A 25,742-nucleotide genomic window follows, 5' to 3' on the forward strand; every position below is an offset into this window, starting at 1 on the left:
TTACATACTGCTCAAGTATGTACACCAACAAGACATAACAATCCTAAATATATATGCCCCAAACAATGTTGCAGCTATGTACATCAAACTCTTCTCAAGTTCAAGAGTCAAATTGACCACAACACAATAATCTTGGGTGACTTTAACACACCTCTCTCACCACTGGATAGATCTTCCCAACAAAAGTTGAATAAATAAACTATAGGTGTCTGCTGAAGATGGCTGCACTGGGAGGAATGGAGAAAAGGTTGTATCTTAAGCCTGGGAGTGTTAGAAGAACTGGGAAGGCACCTGTTAGGAGAAGAGCAGCAAGGTCAAGATGAAAAACCATAAACCACATGATACTATCAAGGAAAACTCAATTTTTGATGTCATAGCCAGAAAAAATTGAAATACTATCAGAAGCAGAAAGGAATCTACTTGAACATGGATCCAAATATATTGGACTTAATACTACTCTCTGTGGCCTAATAGCAAATAGTCTTTTTCTGCGTGTCTTGCATGTAACATGGGCCTGAATAGCTGCTGGCTTACCAATGGCAGTGCTCCCATTTTTGATAGCAAATACATCTTTCAAAGGCTTTGTAAGTTTACCTTCGAGTACAGGTGATTTGAATTGTGAAACCTGTACTGTGACAACAGGTGGACTTGTTGGATTAGTTTTAGGAGGTCTGTACCCTGTTTTCTTGGCTATTCCTGTAAATGGTGGCTTAGCAGCCAGGTATCAATCAGCCTTGCTACCAGAGAAAGGAAACACCTTAACTTACTGGATTAAAATTACTAAGCCTATCTTCAGAAAGATGTCATTTCCCATTTTACTACAGACTATGTTTGCAGCATACCTTGGGGCTAGACAATATAAAGTACTTATAAAGGCCCTTCAGTTATCTGAACCTGGGCTAGAAATTCTCTGATTTTGAGCAAATGTGTATACAAAATAAAACTGTAAAGATAAAAAAGAAGCTATAGAACTCAATAATACAATCAATAACTTAGACTTAACTGACATATATACAATATTTCAACCTGCATCAAGAGGATACACTTTCTTCTCAGCAGCACATGAATACTTCTCTAAAATAGAACATATACTATCCCACAAAGCAACTCTTAGCAAATACAAAAAAGTAGAGATACTACCGTGCATTTTATCAGATAATAATGGAACGAAATTGGAAATCAATGACAAAATAAAAAATAAAATTTCTCCGTCACCTGGACATTAAACAATATGCTACTCAATGAACAATGGGTTACAGAAAATATCAAGAAGGATATTACAAAATTCTTAGAAGTAAATGAAAACACAGGTACAATATATTGAAATCTCTGGGACACTATGAGAGCAGTACTAAGAGGAAAGTTCATTGCATGGAGTTCATTCCTAAAAAGAAGAAAAAGTCAACAAATAAATGAACTCACACTTTATCTCAAAGCCCTAGAAAAAGAAGAACAAACCAACAGCAAAAGCAGTAGAAGGCAAGAAATAATTAAAATTAGAGCTGAAATCAATGAAATTGAAACCAAAGAAACAACTGAAAAAATTGACAAAACAAAAAGTTGGTTCTTTGAAAAAATAAATAAAATTGACAGACCCTTAGCTATGCTAACTAAGAGAAGGAGAGAGAACTCAAGTTACCAACATGCATGATGAAAAAGGCAATATCACAACAGACACTACAGAAATACAGAAGATAATTATAAATTACTTTGAAAACTTATACTTCAATAAAATATAAAACATTGAAGGCATTGACAAATTTCTTAAGTCATATGAATTGCCCAGATTGAATCAGGAAGATATAAACAATTTAAACAGACCAATATCAACTGAGGAAATAGAAGATGCCATCAGAAGCCTACCAACCAAGAAAAGCCCAGGACCGGATGGATACATAGCCGAGTTCTATAAGACCTTTAAAGAAGAACTAATACCAATACTCTATAATTTATTTCAGAAAATAGAAAAAGAGGCAGCACTTCCAAACTCATTGTATGAGGTCAATATCACCCTGATCCCCAAACCAGGCAAAGACACATCAAAGAAAGACCAATATCTCTAATGAACATAAATGCAAAAATTCCCAATAAAATTCTGGCAAATCAAATACAAAAACATATAAAAAAGATTGTGCACCATGATCAAGAGGGATTCATCCCAGAGATGCAAGGTTGGTTCAGAAACAGATGGAAATCAATACATTTAATTCATCACATCAATAGACTCAAAGATAAGAATCATATAATCATCTCAATAGATGCAGAAAATTATTTGACAAAATACAGCACACTTTCATGTTCAAAACATTAGAAAAACTAAGGATAACAGGAACATATCTCAACATCATAAAGGTTATCTATGCTAAGCCTCAGGCCAACATCATTCTAAATGGAGAACAATTGAAGGCATTCCCTCTAAAAACTGGAACAAGACAGGGATGCTCTCTTTCACCAATTCTATTTAACATAGTTCTTGAAACACTGGCCAGAGAAATTAGACAGATGAAAGAAATTAAAGGGATATGCATAGGAAAAGAAGAACTTAAATTAGCACAATTTGCTGATGATATGAGTCTATGCCTAGAAGACCCAAAAAGTTTCACCAGAAAACTTCTAGAATTAAATTAATTACTAAATGAATTCAGCAAAGGAGCAGGATATAAAATCAACATGTATAAACCAAAGGCATTTATGTATATCAGTGACAAAGCCTCTGAGAGGGAAATGGGAAAAACTACCCCATTTACAATAACCTCAAAAATAAACAAGATACTTGGGAATCAACTTAATGAAAGAGGTGAAAGATCTATACAATGAAAATTACAAGCAGAAAGTGTGAGTCAGGCGGTATAGCGATACCAGATTTTGAACTGTACTACAGAGCAATAGTTACAAAAACAGCATGGTACTGGTACCAAAATAGGCGGGTGGACCAATGGTACAGAATAGAGGACACAGAGACCAATCCACAAAATTACAACTATCTTATATTTGATAAAGGGGCTAAAAGCATGCAATGGAGAAAGGATAGCATCTTCAACAAATGGTGCTGGGAAAACTGGAAATCCATATGCAACAAAATGAAACTGAATCCCTTTCTCTCACCATGCACAAAAGTTAACTCAAAATGGATCAAAGAGCTTGATATCAAATCAGAGACTCTGCACCTGATAGAAGAAAAAGTTGGCTCCGATCTACATATTGTGGGGTCGGGCTCCAAATTCCTTAATAGGACACCCATAGCACAAGAGTTAATAACTAGAATCAACAAATGGGACTTACTCAAACTAAAAAGTTTTTTCTCAGCAAGAGAAACAATAAAAGAGGTAAATAGGGAGCCTACATCCTGGGAACAAATTTTTACTCCTCACACTTCAGATAGAGCCCTAATATCCAGAGTATACAAAGAACTCAAAAAATTAAACAATAAGAAAACAAATAACCCAAACAACAAATGGGCCAAAGACCTGAACAGACACTTCTCAGAGGAGGACATACAATCAATCAACAAGTACATGAAAAAATGCTCACCATCTCTAGCAGTCAGAGAAATGCAAATCAAAACCACCCTAAGATACCATCTCACTCCAGTAAGATCGGCAGCCATTTTGAAGTCAAACAACAAGTGCTGGCGAGGATGTGGGGAAAAGGGTACTCTTATACATTGCTGGTGGGACTGCAAATTGGTGCGGCCAATCTGGAAAGCAGTATGGAGATTCCTGGGAAAGCTGGGAATGGAACCACCATTTGACCCAGAGACATGAGGTGGGAGGGAAAGGGAGAGAAAAGGGAAATTGCATGGAAATGGAAGGAGACCCTCATTGTTACACAAAATTACATATAAGAGGTTGTGAGGGGAATGGGGAAAAAAACAAGGAGAGAAATGAATTGTAGTAGATGGGGTAGAGAGAGAAGATGGGAGGGGAGGGGAGAGGGGATAATAGAGGATAGGAAAGGTAGCAGAATACAGCAGTCACTAATATGGCATCATGTAAAAATGTGGATGTGTAACCGATGTGATTCTGCAATCTGTAATTGGGATAAAAATGGGAGTTCATAACCCACTTTAATCTAATGTATGAAATATGATATGTCAAGAGCTTTGTAATGTTTTGAACAACCAATAAAAAAAATAAAATAAAATGATCATTGAATGGATTTTCAGTGATTATTGTTCATAATAATGGAATTGTAGTGCAAAAATAGTGAATGAAAGTCAAGAAATTGATCAGGAAAATAAATGGATTGTATTATTAAAAAAAAAAAAGAAAATTACAGAACCCTAAAGAAAGAAATCAAAGAAGACCTTCGAAGATGGAAAGATCTACCTTGCTATTAGATAGGCAGAATTAATATTATCAAAATGACCATACTTCCAAAACACTATACATATTTAATGCAATTCCGATTCCAATGGCATTCATCATACAAATAGAAAAAGCAATTATGAAATTTATCTGGAAAAATAAGAGACCCAGAATAGCTAAAGTAATCCTTAGCAGGAAGAGTGAAGCAAGTAGCATCACTATACCAGACTTTAAACTATACTAAAGAGCAATAATAACAAAAACAGCATGGTATTGGCACCAAAACAGACTGGTAGATCAATTGTACAGAATAGAGGACACAGAGACTAACCCACAAAATTAAAATTATCTTATATTAGACAAAGGTGCCAAAAACATGCATTGGAGAAAAGATAGCATCTTCAACGAAAGAAAGAAAGAAAGAAAGAAAGAAAGAAAGAAAGAAAGAAAGAAAGAAAGAAAGAAAGAAAGAAAGAAATTAAACCCCTATTTCTAACCATGCACAAAACTCAACTCAAAGTGGATCAAGGACTTAGGAATTAAACAGAGACTCTGTCTAATAGAAGAAAAAGTAGGTCCTAATCTTCATCACATGGGATTAGGTCCCAACTTCCTTAATAAGCCACCTATAGAACAAGAATTAGAACCAAGAATCAATAAATGGGTTGGAATCAAACTAAAAAGTTTCTTCTTAGCAAAAGAAACAACCTTGAGGTGAATAGAGAGCCTACATCCTGGGAGCAAATCTTTACCCCTCACACATCAGATAAAGCACTAATCTCTAGGGTATGTAAAGAACTCAAAAAGCTAACAACCAAAACAAACAAACAAACAAACAAACAAACAAAAACAAATAACCCAATCAACAAATGGGCCAAGGACCTGAACAAACACTTCTCAAAAGAGGATGTACAATCAATCAACAAATATATAAAAAAATTCTCATCATCTCTAGCAATTAGAGAATCCAAATCAAAACTACTCTAAGATATCATCTCACTCCAGTCAGAATGGCAGCTATTATTATGAAGACAAACAACAATAAGCATTGGTGAGGATGTTGGGAAAAAAGTACACTCATACATAGTTGGTGGGACTGCAAATTAGTGCAGCCAATCTGGAAAGCATTATGGAGATTCCTTGGAAATATGGGAATAGAACTACCATTTGACCCAGCTATCCCTCTCTGTGGTCTATACCAAAAAGACTTAAAAACAGCATACCACAGGGACACAGCCACATCAATGTTTATAGCAGCACAATTCATAATAGCTATACCAACCTAGCTGAACCAACCTAGATGCCCTTCGGTGGATGAATGGATTAAAAAAATGTGGCATATATACACAATGGAATTTTATTCAGGAATAAAAGAGAATAAAATCATGGCCTTTGCTGGTAAATGGATGGCATTGGACAATATAATGCTAAGTGAAGTTAGCCAATTCCAAAAACACAAATGCTGAATGTTTTCTCAGATATAAGGAAGCTGACTCATAGTGGGGTATGGAGGGGGAGGATGGGAGGAATATATGAATTCTAGATAGGGTAGAGAAGGGGATTAGCAAGGATGGTAGAATGTGATAGACATCATTACCCAGAGTACATGTATGAAGACACGAATTGGTGTCCACATAGTTTATGTACAGCCAAAGATATGAAAAATTGTGCTGTATACATGTAATAAGAATTTTAATGCATTCTGCTGTCATTTATTTTTTTAAAAAATCAATAAAAAAATAAAAAAGAAACTGAGATCCCATAATCCATCAACAACATATCTATTTATTCAATTGCAGTATACAGGTAAAGGAATAACAAGTTTATTATTCTTTATCCCCATAGGAAATAAATTTATCAACTAGAATACAAAAAAAATGATTGCTGTTTTTCCCAGAACATTTAAAAGATGGAGAGAATTATTAAAGTGGAATCAGAAAATAGTGATAACAATGATTATTTTGGCCATCTTAGTATGCAGAAGATGCCATGAGGACAATAAGGGCAGTGAAGAGAGGGTCGGCTCAGGGGTTAGAGAGTCCCGGGAAGTACATAGACTGTTGGAATGTGGTTCCAGCATGGAGTGAACTAAATAGAACAAAATTATTTGTATAGATTTCTGTATGTATTTGAACTGGTTAAAAATGTCACTTTTAACAGAAAATCCATCATTATCCTGGTCACTTTTTAGAAATTCAGCCTAGCAAATTCCACTCCCAATCTGTTGTTCAAGTCAGTTCAATAATATGCAACTCTTAGACTGAGCTCAGTTAAATGCTAGGCAAGGATTATGACATGTCAACTCAGTGCCTGCCAGTACCTGTCTTCTTCATGATATTCATAGGGGAAACTTCAGTGACAGGTTTATATTGTGTTATATGTTATTTTTCCTGTAAATTTCCTTTTTTGGTATGTGGAACACTTGAGAACACACATTTTTGAAATGACATTGTATAAGTCAAGGGTTAACACAGCCTTTGTCCTATTTGTAGAATTTGACCTTGACCTTGAGTTCACTTTCTAGATCTGTTGGCCTGGAATACTGATAAAGGTGCAATGTCAGCTGTGTTACTGAACAGCTGTGCACATGGTAGAAATGACCTTTGTGAACTGCCTCTAACTGGGAGCACAGACTAAAGTCAGGATATCAGTTGGAAGCCATAGTCCTATACTTTCCAAAGGTGTGGTGGTTCTTGGAACCCACATGTCCCTTAAGGAGACCTGGAAACTTTGCCTGTGAAGCTGTGTTCATATTAATTCCTGTCAGGGCTGAGTACTTTAAGCCAGGGTTACTGCTGAACTTCTACTGCACCTACTTGTGTAATTCTAACTCTGTCACATCTGAATTCTTTCAAGAGGAACAGAAAATTGCTCCTGGATTGCTGTCTCAATCTCTGACAGGCTCCTCCCACTGCAGAATAGGGCTCACAGCTACTCTAATGGCAGGCTTTGTTTCCTTTCTTATCATCCTATTCCTCTAAGTGGATCCAGTGCCATGACAATGTATATTGAGCCTAAGTGCATAGTCGAGCTAAGAAGATAACACCTAGCCATCATTTTTAAGTATTTATGTACATCATTCAGTATTCTAAACTTTTGCTACCAAAACAAAATATTAAAAAAAAATAAAGTGAATCCTGAAATCAACATAAGACTATAGTTATCAAAAATAACCTTGGATTTCCAAAATATTTATATTCATCAAAACACTCAGTCTCATACTGTATAAAACTGTAAATCTGAACATTTAAGAATCTTTTCCTGATAAAATTGCTCTTGAACCTCTTGTAGGCATTCATGTTCCATGTGAGAGGTTGACTGAAAAAGACATCTTCAATTTTGTGGAGTACACACATCCCCCCTGGTCTATGGCAGTCACATATGAGGTGCTGTCATCCTTACTTGCACACTTGGACCTGCTGTTACCAAGGCATTTGGTTGTTTCATCATAAAATAATTTGGTGGTTCCATTGTAAAATATCCCTTTTAATGTTCTGGGTCAGAGGCAGGAAGGGGAGCTTAATATTGTGCAACAAGTTTCATTTCAACTATTTGTCTGCCAGATGTGGCAAGAGAGGTTTGTATGTGTGTGGGGGTGTGACTTCTTGTCAATTTCCACCACTCACCCCACAAGTTAATGGTTTACTGATGAGTACAATAAGTGCTTTTGTTATTCTTTTCATGACTACTCTCCAGTGAGGAACTCTGACAGAGACCACAGTATGGACAGGGACAGAGAGGCCAGCTGAGCTGCTGGGCTAACAAATATGGAAAGCAGCAACTCCTGGCAGGGAGGGCAATGAAATCAATAGGTTGCAGGCATGAGAGGGAAAGATATTATCTATGGAACATATAATTGATAAGGATTCTATTATTGAAAACCTGGAATTGAGCATGAGCATAAGCAGGTGCAGAGTTTAAGGGAACACTATCAAGGAATCCACATACTAGAACAGACAGGAGTGGGTTCAAGAGAGGGAAGGACACAGATGTGAATCAGCTTGTCCAGCACCTTCCTGAGCTGAGGACGCCCTTCATCTCTGCCTGAGAGGGCGACCTCATGGGTCCTGAAAGAAGAGTGACTGACGGGTGGTTACCTTAGAACCCACAGACAGCTTTGAGAGGGGACTGATTGTCCAAAGGATATGCTCATGTGTCCTTCAGGAGTCTGTAGTTTCTCCATCCAGTCCTGAGGGAAAACCCTCCATGTGTACTTGGATTCGTTTCTTAGGGAAGCTATAATAAATTACCACAAGATCTGTGGATTCAAACTTTTTGTATTTCTGGAGTTAAATCTCAAATCAAGGTTTTAGTAGGGCTGCATTCCCTTCTGGTGCTTTGAGGAAGGAAAATCTGTTCCTTGCCTCTTTTGGCTTCTGGTGTCCCCAAACCTTTCTTGGCTTATCTCACATGGGGATGCAGGTGATTGCACTTAGAGTCTGCAATGGACTGGAAGCCTGGGTCCCCCAACAAATTTCATATGTTGAAATCTTAACCCCCAATATGATAGTATTAGAGGTTGGGGCATTTGGGATATAATTAGATGATGAGAGTGAGGCCCTCCTGTGTGGAATTTATGCCCTTATTAAAGGCACATAAAAGCTCTTTTACTGTCTTCTCATATTCTAAGAATAGAAGGGAAAGTTGGCTGTCAGCAAACTAAAAGAGGGTGTCAACAGAACCTGATCATGTCACCTTATCTTGGACTGTCAGCCTCTACAACTGTGGAAAATAAATTTATGCTGTTATAAGTCATGCAATCTGTCATACTTTGTTACATATTATCTATGATATTTTGTGATAGCAAACCAAAATGAAAATGACAAAGCTCAACCATATAAGTTCTTCTCTCAAGATCCTTCACTTACTCATGTCACAGATAATGTCCACTATTTTGCCATGTAATTTACTACTAACAAGTTCAAGAGATTAGACATGAATATATCTTCAGGGGCCGTCATTCCACACACTATAGTACTGGTCACATGAAATTGTTTAAACTGAGTGGGCCCCAAAGTACCACTAGTATTCAGCTACTGAGAGGGGTGGCCTGAGAGAGCAGTCCCTATTCAGGAACAATCTTTCTGAACCTCCTGATGAGCCATGTGGTAATGCATGTACAGTTTATGCCACTCTGTTGTCCCCCGTGTTCATCTCTACACACTGTGCTTTGTCCATCAGGTACTTCTGTGTATGAAATAGCTCAGTGATAGGACTGCAACCAGTGGAGAAACTTCCCAGGTAGGGGGTCTTTTGTTGGCCCAGGTAAAAGTGTTAACTTTCTTCATGAAACTTATGATGCCTGCATTCTCCTCAAGGTTCACAAGGGTGGTGATAAGTGGTAAGCCATATGGATACTTCTGTTGCTGACAAAGGCCCAATTTCCCACCATGGCTGTGAATTCCCATCAGGTCAGTACTGGAGATCAGAAGAGCTGACGTCAGGATTTTGATCAAGTCTCTCTGTACTTATAGGTATTTGTGAGATTTAGTGAATGTTTGATAATGTGCGTTTATTTTGTGTGTTCCTTTGCATGTTTTTTTTGTATGTGTCAGGTTGCTCAAGGTAATGCCTAAAAATCTTTGTATCATGTTGTTTTGCAGTGTGAGTGGATCCCTGTCCTAAGTGGTACCTATTTTCTGTCTTTGACATCTCTGAGCGATACTCTGTTGGATTATCTGTAAAAACATGACATCTATGAGTCATGCTGAGTTGGGTTCAGTGTGAAGAATATGATTCTCCAGGAAAAAGCTAGAAATGGAGGCCTGGTCACATACCCCTGGCCAGGAACTGGGAGAGAAGAAAGTAGTCAGATAAGCCTGTTTATCCATACTTTGAAACATTCTGTTATATGGTCTTGTGATTGTTTCTGCCTGGTACTGTGGTCTCTGAAAGCAAAAGAATAGCAGGAATGTCCCAGTGACTTTTCGCTTTTGGACCTGGGACTCAGAATATACAGTGTTTATTGTACTGATTATTTGACTGTGTGTGTGTGTGTGTGTGTGTGTACATGGGATTTCACCCAGGCACACATAATCACTGAGGCACATCTCCAGCCGTTTGTATATTTTATTTTGAGCCAGGGTCTTTCTGAGTTTCTCAGGACTTTGCTAAGTTGCTGAGGCTCTCCTTGAACTTGTGATGCTCCTGTCTCTGCTGGCATTATAAGCATGTGCCACCACTCATGGCTCATTATTTGCCTTCTAATTAAGGAAGTGATGTGAGGTGTTTTTTTTGTTGTTGTTGTTGTTTGTTAGTTTGTTTTTTTAAGCAAGCCTACTAGGTCAAATTCCTCCTAATATTATCTGTTGTATTTCAAATCTTTTACCCAGGAGACTCTATGCTGCCAAGATTTTAAGACTAATTAACATATTTCCAGGAACATTTTCAGGGATGTTATGATTTTCTCAAGGTTGGCAAATATTAGGCTCTGACATATGGCATTATTTGAGGCCTGGCCAAATGTTACTGAGGAATTTGCAGAGCAGGTCTTTGGTCTTGGACATTCACCTAGGAGACAGGCATGCAAAGAAGAATTGGAAGGGAGCTGATTTAAGCATCTAGTTGTGATGTTCTACCACATTACAGGGGACCTACTGATAGCAAGCCCGGCCAGCATGGTAAAAAATATCAGGACAGCTAGTCCTAAGAACCATCAGCCCTTCTGTAGCCCAAAACCTGAAGGCTACATTCAAGGAAGCAGGAGCAGGACAGAGTAATGGACATTGGGACTTTACAAGCCCCTGAAGTATAGGAAAATTGCTGGGAGGAGAAGTAAGTTTAGGTAAATATGAACTTGAATTTTTTAAAAAGATAAAAACCTAAATCTTAGTCACTAAAATAAACAAAGGCAGACGAAGGAACTGGGAAAGAATGGTCACCCTCACTGTTTCCATTCATCACTGTACTGGAATTGTTAACCAGTGCAATGAGGCAAGAAAAAGGGAAAAAAAGAAAAAGGAAGGGAAGAAGGAAAGAAAAGAAAGAATGAAGTAACTCCCATGATTTTAGATTACATGGTATCTAGGTAGAAAAACTAGAAGAATCTATAAACTACTAGAATTTAAAAAATAAGATTACTAAATATAATAGGATCATATACAAACTTACTTATATTTCTATGTGCAACAGTAGAAAATAATTGTGAAGAATACATTATTTTTAAAAACCTCTCATCCACCAAAACAAAATATGTGAAATCACTAAGCTAAAATAATTAAAACATACCAAGAAAATTGTAGGAAATCCTAGTTAAATAAAGAAATACACTATGATCATTGAAAATTCAGCAGTAAATTGTCAAATCTGCCCAAGTAAATTGGTAGGATTAATGAATGAGGTCCTAATGAAAACATCATCAGGTTTTTGTAGAAGTTGAGGTGCTACTCAAAAATTATCTTAAATTTTTTTAGCTAACAGAAGAAAAATGCTGGGAGGCTTCCACAGCCACATGTCAGTTCCTACTACATTTGCACATTGATTAAGATAATGTAGTGTTTGGCAAAAGAATCAACACACAGACTGGAAGAATAGAATAAGATAATAGAATAGAAAGTTCAGAAACAGACCCACACATAGTCAGCTGATGTGCAAAAATGAACTACTCCAATTAAGGGAGGGAACATGGTTTTCAAGCAAATTAGCACTGTATCAAGTAGGTACATACTAAAGACATGTGGAAGGTTTAGCAATATAGCTTTCAAAAAACAACATATAGAAGAATAGCTTCATGATTTGAGAACAAGCAATGATTTCTTAAATTAAGCACAAAAAGCACAACTTTGAAAGAAAATATGACTAAATGAGATTTCCTTAAATTTAAGAAATTATTTTCATCAAAAGTCAACAATGGAAGTAAGTAAAATACTGGAAAAATATTTGTGGTATACATAAAAAATATATTTTGAATGTAAAAGTAAACAATATTTTTATGAATTTAAAAAATATTGTCTAAAGAAACACACAAATGACTCTAATAGGTATCTCACAAGAGAAGATGTCCAGACATCTGATTAGCATATGAAAATTGTTTTACTGGGAAAAGAGATTCAAGCCAGAGGGAAGTAAAACTTTGTATTCACAAGAATGGCTGAAATTACAAGGACTGAAAGTGTCACCTCTTCACAAGTATGTGCAGTACCTAGGATCCACACAGTTTGATGATGGGAGCATAAGTTTGTATGGACACTTTGGAAAACTATAGTATTACTGAAGCTGTATGCGTACTTGCCCTGTGACCTGCTGACTTTGCCCTGAGTAGAGAGCCAAGAGAAATTAGTAAGCCATGCATAATAAAACACACAGAAATGCTCATGAGGGTGTTTTCTTAATGGCCCAAATTTATAAGCCAAGTGTCCATTAATAATAAAAGAGGAAAACTGAGGTACATAAATATAATGCAATTCTGCATAGAAATGAAAGCAAACTTTTGCTACCTGTAATGGTGGAAAAGTCCCACAGCTAGGCTTTAGAGTGAATAAAGAGCAAGATATAAAACAGAACATACAGGATGGTTGCCTCTATATCATAACAAATAAAAAACAATATATGATGGTAGGGGTTAGGATAGTATTTACCTTTGGAAATATCAACTAGGAGGAGATGTAAAGGGGCTTCTAGGTTACGAAAATTGTCCCATAGCTTAACCTAGAAGATGGCTACATAGATGTATGTGTATGCACTCATGAATCTGCTCACTTGAAATTTATGTTCTTTACCTAGACAGTATCTAATTTAAAGGGAACTAGAATTCAGAAATAGAGATACATATAGGTCATTTTGATATTTGTGACTGGCTGAGAAGCCATGGAAGAGGATACTATGGAGATTTGTAACCCTGGAAACCCTCCACCCAGAGAGAAAAGAGAGCACAACAGAGCACACAATGCATTTGTAGTAAGTGGATAAGTGAACTCAGTTTATTTTTGTACCTGAACAAGGACTTACAAAAATGCCATAGCTTAATTACATGAGATAATAATTGAAAGATAGAAAAATGTAGCATCTTGCTCAAAGTGAACGTTTAAAATGTATTATTAATTTTACCACGCAACTCCTAAAACTATCACTGTTATGTTGTTGTTAGTGTTCATTATTAGTGTTTTGGACTGAAACAGAAATATATGTTGCTCCATTATCAGCCTCTTCTCATTTCTCTCCTCCCCATCCCATCATTCAATCCCTTCTCCTCATTTTCTGCAATGCTCCAAAAAAGGAGCAACTCATGACTACGTGTGGAAAATTGATGTCTTCACCTTCAGAGCAGACTGTCGGTCTTCAGGGTGCAGTAAAGTCACAGGGGGAGCTGAGGGGCACGTGGCCTCAGGCAGGGAACTTGCAGACTGCCATAAAGGAGGAGGAGCAGGTGGCGTCATTCCAGGTGCCATCCAAGAGCATCAGCACACAGTGTTCCCCAGAGTCAGTGTTGTTGGGCTCACCCTTGTTCCAGTTTCGGTAGGTCACTCTCCTTCCTGCCATATCCACAAACTGGCCTTCATTCTCCTTATCTGTTATGCCTAGGAAGGCGGAGTCTTTGACCAAACTCTGGATGGCCTGATTCTCTTCAGCGTTGGGTGGTGGCCATGGAGGCCTGGAATTGGGCACACAGAGCCTTAGCACTGTCAAAATTTCTTGTTTCGCCACTGTTCCAGAAGAACTTCTTTCCAACTTTTTTGGTGACAGAAAACCATAGCACTAAAATGGGAAAAAGTAGATAAAACTGGCTTGTTTTAAACTCCTGTCCACTGTATGTTTAGGAGTTAAGTTTTCTACAGTAGACTTGTCAGATAAAATAAACTTAAATTCAAATTAAACTAGTATATTCTGTTTTTGTTAAGGCTCACAACCTTAAAAGGAAGGGACACCCTGGAACACTGGATCAGAAGTCTAGAACACAAATAACTTGGAATTCTGAATCCTATGACACCATTAACTGGAGACTAAACAGAAACGTCTCAGCCTATTTGGCCCCAGTCAGAAAGAACAAGTTTGGTCCCATTGCCAGGTCTAGAAACCAGCATAACAAAGGGGCATAGATACCATTTCCAGTGAGAGAAGATCAGAGTCCAGGATTAGAGTCTCCTAAGTCCAACTGATTTCAGTTGATAAACCAATTTTTACCACTTATAAGCTCTATTGTGCATTTGAGCAAGAAATTTAAATTCCTTTTGCCTTCATGTCTACTTGAGGGGGCTTGTGAGGACTTTATGATACCAGAATAAAAGAAATGTCTACCCAGGTACTAGAAAATTATATATATATTAAATAAATATTCACTGACTTTCACATTCCCTCACTTTAAGGTGCTTAAAGAACAAGAGAGAAAACTTACACTTTTTGATGCTTTCCAATTCTGCTTTGAAAGCTGCTCTTTCAGAAGCAGCTCTGCTAGTGTCACATGCTAGAAAATTAAAACAGAACAAAGGGGTATTGTTGAGAAGGAGTCCCAGAATGTACACATAAGGGGGTGGGTACTTTTTAAAAAATAGTTTCTTTTACATTGATGTATAAACATTGAAGGAAGATGAAAAATACTAAGAAGCAAAAAGAAGAAAAATACCTCCATTTCCACACAGTCCAAAACATCAGTCTTCATCTGATGACTGTTCTAAAGACACCTTTAAACACCCATGCACACATGCACTCCCTGGTTACCTCACATGACAGAAATCTGCAGCCAAAGCTCTTCACTACATTTTTCCCCCAATAAATTGCTAAAACAAACCTCAAAGGCAAAAAGAAACCTTTGAAGGAATTTTTATTATTTGAGTAAGGAGATTCTGAGGCAATTTGTATTTCATTGATGGCAAAAATAGCAGCTTCTATCATAAAAAAAAAAATAGAGGCTATTTTGACACTCTTTGAAACTAGGTCAGATTTGTGACTTATTAGGACCAATACAGTGTGGCAGAAATGGTAATGTATGTGTTGTGAGCATCAGGAAGCCTTGAAGATTCTATTCTTTTTACAACTTGGAATCTTAAAACTTCTGCTATTTGAACAAGCCCTGGCTGGCCTGTCAGATAAGAGGTCCGTGGCTCAATTAATCTCCTCAATCCAGCTGATACCCACATATGAATGAAACCATGGACCATCCATCAGTTGACCACAGACTGAGATCAGCTAAAACCAGAATGTCTGTGGCTGACCCACAAAATTGTATTTAAATAACTGGTTGTGTTTTGAACCCACTAAGGTTTGGTTTGATTGATTTGGTTTGGTGAAGAGATAACTGCCATTACATGGATGTACTTTCATGGGAAAAAAGACATATTAAGTCCACACTCAGTTGTCCTACTTTCTCTCTCTGGGCCCAGGGTATGCTTGGTGAGGAAGCAGCCCTGAGAGATTAGTAAATCTGTACTTAGGCATTGGTGGCAATGCCTCGAGGCTCCAAGTAACCTAGAGTGGGCTGAGGGGGCCTTGGGACAAGAAGCAGAGTCAGGCCTCTTCCCTTAAAGTGTCAGTAAAAGGACACCTCCCACCTGATATTTTGGGTTCCAGAACTCTGAGCACCTTTAATTCAATCTTCTCTAGATGGATCTTACCTGGACATGTTCCAGGGTCTCCCTTTTTACCCACTGCCCCTTTTGATCCAGGGGGACCTGGGGGGCCTGCAGGTCCTAAATTTCCAGGTGGGCCTTGGAAGCCTCTGAGCCCTTGACCTGTTGGAAGATAAAGAAAACATGACTCATTATCTGTGCTTTTCCTTTCTTTTCCCAAGAACTTGATGTGGAATCCCTTCCCAGAGAAAGAAGACATTGACTCAGGGCCAACCTCTGAACCCCTGATTCCAATGACTCAGAGAAGAAATAATCCTCCTGTGTTCCAAGGGGGAGTCTACCCTGAAAGATGCTTTTCTGGACAGGCAAGACAACATATGTCACAAAATGATGGGTGGAGGTCTGAAATGGCAGAGGACAGGAGATGCATCTCTGATTTGAGTTATATTATATAGCAGAGAAAACCTTAACCTGCCTAGATAGGACATTCCTCCTGTTTCCCCAGCCAGTTATATCTGGAAGATAAACAATCACACAGCTGGAAGAACCAATGGGTACCTGGTTCTCCCTTTTCTCCCTTGGCTCCATCAAGTCCATCTTTGCCTGGGAAACCATTCATGCCTGGAGGAATACAGGCCATCACTGGGCAGGTCTTTTGAACCTCCCTATTGGTTACAGTATATAATGTCACCAGACTCAGAAGAAGGAGAAGGAATGGTAGAAACAGGAACATGGTCCTCAGCTTACTAAGAGATAAGTCAAGAAAGATTATCTTGTTTAGTTAAGCAGCCCATAGTTGCCACACATGCCCTTTGTCCTGAAACTTGGGCACAGGCAAAGAATTAGTGGGTGACCCTTTCCTGGCCTCTAGATTGAGTATTTAGAAAAGGAAACCTTCCTTGTAACATTGTTGATTAGTATTTTAACAAAAGTCAGCACAGTGACATGCAGCAGGGGCCTTAGAGGGCACCACCAGAGCCCAGGCCTCTGGTGTTGCTGCTAGAAGACAGGGAATATGCTTCCTGTGGCTGTGAGAGCAAAACCACTACCTATTTCCACTCACTCATATCTGTTGGCTTAAGAGGTGGGAAGGCAGGAGAACCAGGTATCTGCAGAAGCTCTCTCTCTCCCCCCACCTCTCTTTGTGCCATCTGCAACCCAAACCCCAGTTTCATATCTGTGCAGATGATTTCCCTCCAGAGCCACTCAACTCTCATTTATTCAGTTCCAGGCACTAAGTTGCAGACAGTAATACAGAGAGGAAGTGTTAGGTCACAGTCTCAGATCAACTCATCTGCTAGTCACTAACCTACCCCAGAAATAACTTTTGATTATGCTTTTGATTGGTGTTTTATCTCCCACAACAAAATATCCCACTAGAAACTTCTCAATATCTTTGCCCAAGCTCAGTGTTAGATCCCTCTCTACTTCCCGTCATGTTTCCCCTGTATTTTCTGAGTCAGAACCTTTGGCAATTAGACAAACTGCCTCTCTCTCCTTTTTCAAAATCTCTGTCTTCCAAAGCTTTCTTCCAGTTTCTCCTTGCTGGGAAAGCTTAGCAACCCAATCCCATGGAAGTAATGCTCCATGGCTCTCTTTGAAAACAGAGGCAGTCTCCTTTGCAATAGATAATTAAGGAAACTTGATGGTGTGGTTTTCCCCAATATGATTTCTGTCTGCTTGTGCCTCTGCCCATTACCTGTTGAAAGGCTCCCCCAGGTCTCTAGAGTCAAGTTGAACCCCTAGAATCTTGATCAAGGAATGCATATCAATATAAAGGACTTACTATGAGGCTTCTGCACAGCAGGATTTCAGCAACAAAGAAGCTGGCCCTCCAGCCTGGGACTGGTAGATGCCTCAGAGCAAGGAAGGAGGCTGGGCTTAGCAACAAACCTTGTGAAAAGGGATAGCCTGGACCTGGCCTTTAACCTCAGATTAATAAACAACTCTTTCTAGGAGACATTAGACTCACCTAAAGAGCATTCCCTGGGGCCTCCAGCACACCACTAGGTGGCTGTCTGCTTTAATATAGCACCATCATTCCTTTGTCAACTCTTTTGCCAGTTCTCACTGAAGAGTTACCATGAGCACAGTTGACAGATTAGCCATGTCAAGGTCCTTGTCTCCAATAGAGAAAAATACAGATACCCATGAATGTACACTCATTCTCTTGCACACCAGCTGTAAACACAAGTGTGTACATATGCACATATATTATCTGTGAAGGCATGGCAGACCTCTTGCTGCCACTGGACAATGGTTCCTGCCTCAGGCTCCACATTTGACATCTCCCTGCCTATAAATGCCCTCCCTTCTGTGCATGGCAGGCTGGCTCTTTCCATTCTCTTAAAATACACCCATCTCAGAGATTCCTGTCTAATCTTACATAAACTAGTCCTACCCAGCCTCTCTGTCCTCTTAGCTTGTATTGTTTTCTTTCATATTTACACTTAGATACACTTACATTTCATTCACACTTATACTGTGTCATATAATAGTAATTTATTTTTCTGTTTTTATGTCAGACTTTAACATTTTGTCCATTATTAAATATACAACTCAGTGGCAGCAAGAACATGCAGACTGTTGAGCAACCATAACTATTTTCTATCTTCAGAAAAATCTCATCATCACGAACTGAAACTCTTTTCCCATTTGAATAGTAACTGTCCATTTCCAACCCCATCCAACTGCTGGTAACCACTTCCACACTCTGTCTACATGAATTTAAATTTTCTAGGCATCTCATATACTTGAAACCATGCAACGAATTTCATTTGGTTCCTGACTTATTTCTTTAGCAGAATATCTTTGTTTCATCCGTGTTGCAGCATGTATTGTAATTTCATTCATTTTTGAAGCCCAATAGCATTTCACCATAGGTTTATTTCACATTTTGGAAAGTTCAGTTTCAATGACTAAAAATACTCAAAATAACTAAATTATTTTCAACATGTAAATGGATAAACTGTGGTACATCATATGATTGAAAGCACAGGGGAAAAAGGAACAGACTAGTGACTCATGTAATAACTAGGATTAATCTCAAGAATATTATGTTGAGCAAAACAAATTTAATTTCAAATGTTTACAAGGTATATGATTTTTCATATAAAACATTCTTGAAAGACATATCTATACTCAAAGAGAACAAATAAGTTCTTGATAGGAATAGAAGCATAGAATAACTATAAAGATTTCTAGTGGGAAGTTTTATTGGGGGTGATGAAACTATTCTGTATCTTGGTAGTTACAAAAGCTTATGTTTACAAAAAAGAATCTTCAGAGAGCTGAACCTGAAGAAAAAGAAAAGTATCTAGATAAATAATCGCTAAATCCAAACAGCATCTGTATCTTAATGTTGTATTAATCAATTTCCTGGTTTGAATACTTGTACTATGGTATGTTAGATCCTGTCATTCATTAGTGAACAATGATGATTGAAAGGCACATGGTAATTTTCTTTATGATTCTTTCAACTGCTAAGTTAGACTAAAATGATTTCAAAAGAAAAAAGTTTTTCAAAAGGAGTTTTTAGAAATCTGTGAGTGTTGCAAAGACCATTCAAGCTTCCCTTAGAACTTTGTCCAAGTTTCACAACGTGAATAGCCTGTGCAATGGTTTGAAGGTAAAAAAGAGTGGGCTGGCTTCCCAATGGTAACACTATTCAGTCTGCCCAGTTCACAGTGTGAGGTCCCTGTGATAGGAGAGGAGGCTTGCACTGATTGATAATAGGACTTGTCAACTGTGTGAAAAACTTTGGGGATTTTCCCACAGGTCTTTGGAGGCATTTCAGAAGGAAAGAGATGATAACATTTGAATTTTATAAGGTTTGTTCTGACTACAGTGTAGAGAAAGATTAGAAGAGAGTCCTAATGGTGAAAAGCTGACCTACATTGAGAATTGATTGAATATGAAGTGATGAACAAGAAGATGTTTTCAAGTGCACACAAGTTTCCAATTTAAATACATAAGTACCATACAATTAAAATTAAAAAACAAGACAAAGTTGTGGGAAGCCACTCCTGAGCTATTTAGCATCTTCATGGGACTTGAGCAAAGGAGATTTTGGTTTGGCATTGCAAGTCATTTTATGGCTCCTCCCACTTAATGGATTACACAATGCTGTGACCTCAGTCTTTGCTGGGCTAGGAAATCTGCTCTCCTAGCTCTGGAATTGGGTGTAAACCCTTGGGCCTGGACAGCTCACCTCCTACCTTATTTGGCAAAAGAACATTCTATTGAAAAATCTTTGATGTTCCCCCCATATGAATAAACCAAACATGGGTTCTCACTTTCTCTTTTTACAGTGTTGAAGCTCAACCCCTAAGGTTGTAGAGCCGTCCTGCCCTCGCCTTTCAAAATTACTTTCGGTGTTGTGTCTTGTGGTGTTTTTTTCACCACCTTTATTTTCCTTAGCTTTATTTCGTAGCCAGCTCACTCCAGGCAGAGGAACTCTATTTCCACCACTTTTGTGGGACATGGGCGGGAAAAAAGATGAGCAAGTCTGGGAAGAGGATGGGTATCTTGTGGATAAATGAGCATATTCCAGTAATCAACTGGGATAGTGTAGAAGGGATGGAACAATATACACTATGAAGCATAATTCACTCAATTCTGAACTAAATTTCTTCTAGCTCTTCTTCTGGATTAGTCAGTTTCCTATCACTATAACATAATCCCTGAAAAAAATCAACATATGAAAAAAGAAAAGGTTTATTGTGGTTCACAGTTTTGAAGTCTATGGCTGCTTGGTCCAGTTGCTTTTGTGCTTGCTTCTCTACTTGTAGTGAGGCAAAGCATCATGGTGGAAAATTATGGTAGAGAAAGTATGTTGACCCCATGGCCAGGAATGAGAGAGAGAAAGAACTCAGTACTGCACAATCCCATTTAGGGGCAAGCATTCAGTGACCCAAAATCTCCCATTGGGCCCCACCTCTTAAAGTTTCCACAACTTTCCTAAAGTGCTGTGGCCTGGGCACCGAGCCTTTAATACATGGACCTTTGGGGATATTCTAGATTAAAACAATAGCAGCTGTCATGAAAATGTCACGTTAGCTTGGGACATTGAGGGACCCCATGATATGAGCATCACACAAGGCCTCAGGCCCATATGGGGGGCCTCATAGGGGCCCCCAAATACCACAAGTGTGTGAGCCAGATTCCCTTTCAGGGTCCCTTCCACTGGACCATTCTTTGGTTTGTGAAGGGCCTGGTTTCCTTACTTCCTGCTGACCCTGTGCCTGCAGACATGCTCAGGGTGGTAGAGAGTAACATGGCCAAAACAGATGATGGCTATTAGTTTGGGGCCTAGAGGTTCAGCAGGCATCTTGTTTATCTCTCATCACTACTCTTTACTATCCAGAGCTGCTACCATCTGCTCCAGTGCAGGAGGTAAATGAGGTAATTGACATTAGGTCACCCTGGAAATACTCACTTGAACCACAGTGTTTGCCTTCACTGTGTACTAAGTTCGAAGGCCAAGAAACTGCATTGCCCAAACATGACATTTCCCGGGATTGGGCTGGGTTGGGAGGGCACTGTGCAGGAAGTCAGTCTGACATTTGACCCACAGATTTGAGCACCACCCATTTATGAGCACCTTCCTGCTCTCCAATCTCCAGCTAGAGCTTCTGCACCATGAGATGCCTCTCTCTACATGCATCAGCCTCTGATTACACACTCTGCTCTTTACCCCACATAAAAGCCCACTTTCTTCAGGATTTCAGGGACTTCCCAACACTGCCTCCCTTCTGAGAGCTCCTCTGGAATCTCCCTCACCCCAAGAGGCTGGCAGAGATGACTGCCTCTCTGACCTGTAGGAAGGTGTCGCCCTCCCATCTCCTTTGTTAGCCTGGGTGGAATCTCAGCTCTGCCATTTCCTCTTTGTCTAATTTGGCCAGATTCTAATGCCTTTATGGTCTCAGTTCTCTGTTGTGTGAAAGAGGGCACCACTGCCTTGGCTGTGCATTGTTGCACACTTGTGGGGTCCACTCCAAGAGTGCATGGCACAGCTCCCCAAGGCAGTCTGCTTCAGACAGGCCTTCCTCCTCTGCAGGATGACGGACCATAGTTTTCTTAGCTTGGAAGCAGTGTTCTTGCACACTCCCATCTGGGAGGCAAAGGGTGGGTTTAGAATCAGAAGTATTGGTTTTGACTCATGATTGTGAGTTTAGACAAACCACGTACTGGCTCAATGTTGGTCTTGACCTGTATAAAATAAGATTTTGAGCCCATTCCCTTTTCCACAGGATGCTGCATGCATCACAGAGGCAATATGTGGGACTGTCTTCACCCTCCAAGGCTATCAGGAAAACACAGTCAAAGTCAATTATTTTATTTTATTTTCAGATTTGAGTTTTCTTTTTCCTATCTTTTGCAGGAGGGTAATTACACACAACAGTCCACCAAACTTTTTCATGGGATTTGGTTTGGTGTTGGGTGATTTGAGGGGAAGTTTAAGAAACTGTCAGGAAGCTGGGCAACTCTGATTGGGTATCTTAATTTTGTGAGATGAGTGGAGTAGAGCGAGGCAAAGCTATACTTTGTAAAGGAGCAGCTAATATTCATGTTAAGCAGGAGAAGGGCTTGTTTTCCACTTTTGTGGTTCACAGAGCATCTCTTTTCTCTATATGTAGAGATATTTTGGAGTGATTTCATGTTTCATACAGAGAGGTTTTGTTTTAAGTTGGTCTTCGGTGAAATTGTTCATGGTCGGCAGGAAATCCTACAATGTGGTCTGACTGAGAGACAAGTGACAGTACCTGTCTCTGTCAGCAGTGCCCCTTGTGGCTAAAATGTTCTCCCTCTCATACTCTCTATCCTGTACACTCTCTATCCTGTACTGTCCTGTGTTTCCACTCATAGTATTTTTTCCTTGCTTCTCACAAACTCTGCGAGAATCCAAAGATATCATGGGCCTTCTTTTCAACAAAGACAATTATACAACAATGCACATACCATTTGCAAATGTATCAAGGAATTCATCTGTCCCTATACTCATACTGGCAGGCAAACCCAACTGGCAAGCATTTAGGGGAAGTTCAGAAATTTAAGGAGTTGGGCATAAATACCCCTGACTACCAGTTTTTGTCTCACTTTGATTGCTAAACCCAATTTCATTTAACACTTTGATTCAACCAAGAACAAGGGGACCCCTTGGAAGAAAAAATTATGAAAGTCTCAAGACAAAATCATAATATGTCTTCCCTGGTATTCTCTTAGCTCCTATGTTATCTTTCTGGGACCAGAGAGAGCAAGGTCAGCTCTTGCAATAATGAATTAATTGCACCGTCAATTTAGTTGTCCAAAATCCCACACTGTGCACTTGGAAAAAAATTCACACTCTATGTATCCAGGTATGTATGAATACATGTACTTATGTATATGTACTGTGTCACGATTTGATTTCTGTATATGAGTCTAAGCCTTTTTATAAATTGTGTGGCTCCACCTATGATCATACAGCACACCTGGGATTTTGAACTCTGAAGGGATTCAATACTCTGGAGCTATTTAGGAGACAGAGATCACAAAGTAATCTAAAGAGGGGAAATTTAAAACATAGAATTATTAAGCTATGATTAAAAAGGTAATAATAGGATATTAGAAATTTCCTGTGGCTCAGGCCCCTTTGGAAACGTTGTTGTTGAACCTACTGAATGGCCAAGAACTGCACTTGTTTGCTGAGCCAGAGTAGCTCTGCAATCATGGGGTAGTCAGGAATCAGCCCTGCAGACCAGGGCAGGACAGGCAAACTGAAACTGGTGGCCCTAATGGCTTCCCAGTGAGAGTGGGGTGCAGATGCAGCAGGAGGCCTGGAACACTGCTTGGACCATGGGAGACCTGGGGGAAGGGTACAAGCAGAGGAAATCCCAGGCATAGTGGTTAGGAAGCCCCAGGGTCTTTCCCTGTTTCTAGGACTGCAGGAAGGTTGAGTTGAAGCCAGGTGGCTCCTCTAATCTCTCTGACTCCCCAGGGTGCAGGCCCTGGCTCTACAGGGTATTCTCAACTCATAAAGCAAACCCACTGAGGCACATCCAGAATCTGCAGGAAACCCTTGTTCTTGTGACATCACTCTAGCACCATCTGTTGAAAAGCTTGTCACTGTGTCCACTTGAAAAACACTTAAAGGGATTCTCTCCTTGATCGAGAGCATAAATCGAAGGGTAAATTTGTCGCCCAGAGTCCCCTGATAATTGGCAGATTAGGTGTGTCTGTGTATCTTCATGTTTGTGTACCCTCAGGTCTGGGTACATAGCAAGTCTAAATATGTCCCGAGTGTGCCCTCTGTGTGCAGAAAGGACAACAAGGATTCCTCAAGATGGGTTGCACAGGAGAGGCTGAGCAGGCAAGGAAGGTGGAGGGGTGGGCCTGGCTGGTTCTGGGCTCAGAGGTCCTTTCAGGTCTTCCTTTCTTTCTTTCTTTCTAGGCACAACCAACTGGCTTCCAGCCCAGTTCAGCATTAAAAGAGCCACTTAGATCTGGAAATCTCAGCCAAACACCCACAACCACCCCTCAGTAGTAGGAAGGTAAGAATTTAGGAGAGGCTTTCAAGGATGGAAAAGTAGAGATCATGCACAAGGATGACCGAATAGTAAATTTGGGAAGGATAATATTAAGGAAGGAGTTCTCTGGCAAAAATGCTGAGAGGAGGCTGGTTCCAAAGGGCTTGGCTTTATACCAATTGCTCCTCCTGATCAGCTGGGTGCCCAGAAACCAGGCAAAGTCAGTGGAGTGGCATGGGAGGGTATTAGGGACAAGAGAGGTGCACACATGTGATTCTGCTCCATCCCTACCTGAGCATAGCTACGTAGGCAAGGGCCCTTACCTGGTTAAACCTGTTATTTACTCATAAAATGGACTGAGGAGAGTAACTAGCAACTAAAAATGTATCAGAAGGCTGACTGCTCCCCTTGCTCCCTCAGAAAAAAAAACAGTGAAAGAAAAGGATTGCTTCCTGAGACAGGATAGACACAGAGGCCTAGAAAAAGGGGTGTCTGACCCAGGAATATTTGCCCCCCGCTCACTCCCATCTTTAAAGATCCATAGAAGGGTGGTGGAGGAGGATCTTGTGCTCTCCAGCATCTCTGTATGGCCTCTAAGAAACACAGCAGGGGATGGGGACTCACTGAACTCTGAGGACCAGAAGCATTTGAAGGAAACACATTTTGGGTGTCCACTGGGAAGGCATGGGTCAGTCCTGCCACCTTCTGGCCACAGTGAGAACAGTAGAGGCTTGGGATGGATGCACTGAGAGCCAACACATCCCCATGCCCATTCTTTGCATGTTCTACAGATTACTATCCCGAATCTGCTATAGGTCAGTCTCTGGCACAAGATGGAGGGAGACAAAGGAGAAAAATTTCCTTTGTGAGATGATAATTTAATGGGGTAAGTAAAACTTACATTAGCACAATTTCTGCTATGAAGAAAAAAATAATATTGTAGAGAACATCCAGAGATTGTGCATTTCTGGGGAAGAGAAACAGTTCTAAAGTATAGAAGTACAAGGAAGCTCATTGTAGACTGAAGGAAATGCATTTTAATGCCAGAGGTAAGGAAGATCTTTTATATTTTAGGGACCAGATCTCTTGATTCTCTCAGAGTGCTGAGCATCATGTAGATGGCAACTCTGTTGGTCTCCCCACTATATGTCATTTCCCTTTCCAGGATACTGTACGGACTGCAGGTCCTTGATAGACTTTGGTCTCTATGTTCTGGCATCTGCTCTCTGGACTGGACTCAGGATCTTGACCAAAACTTTTGCTTTGAACTCTGTTTCTAGGTGTGAGCTATGGTGCCTGCCATGACAATCTGGATTCAGGTCCTCTGTCTCTGGGTCAGTTCTCTGATCCTGACTGAAGAATGGGATCAGATCACCTTGTCCCTCTGCTCTGGTCTCTGAAATTAAGACTCAGGAATCAGGACTCCA

At 39.7% G+C, this 25,742-nt stretch overlaps 1 protein-coding gene and 1 pseudogene across 1 annotated transcript; one reads left to right on the top strand and one right to left on the bottom strand.

Annotated features, from left to right (window-relative positions):
* Positions 1-319: 319 nt before the first annotated feature.
* Positions 320-914, top strand: LOC124101090 (transmembrane protein 126A-like; annotated as a pseudogene).
* A 12,282-nt stretch (positions 915-13,196) lies between these two features.
* Positions 13,197-17,535, bottom strand: LOC124101075 (mannose-binding protein C-like). The gene is given in 5 exon segments (XM_046456791.2): positions 13,197-13,884; positions 13,886-14,000; positions 14,638-14,706; positions 15,854-15,970; positions 16,367-17,535. Coding segments are annotated over 5 exon segments (732 nt in total). The 5' UTR covers positions 16,542-17,535; the 3' UTR covers positions 13,197-13,628.
* Positions 17,536-25,742: the final 8,207 nt, after the last annotated feature.

This window comes from Marmota monax, unplaced genomic scaffold (genome assembly GCF_021218885.2).
Source record: "Marmota monax isolate L192 unplaced genomic scaffold, Marmota_monax_Labrador192_F-V1.1 WCK01_AAM20220418_F8-fsc00166, whole genome shotgun sequence".
NCBI classification, from domain to species: Eukaryota; Metazoa; Chordata; class Mammalia; order Rodentia; family Sciuridae; genus Marmota; species Marmota monax.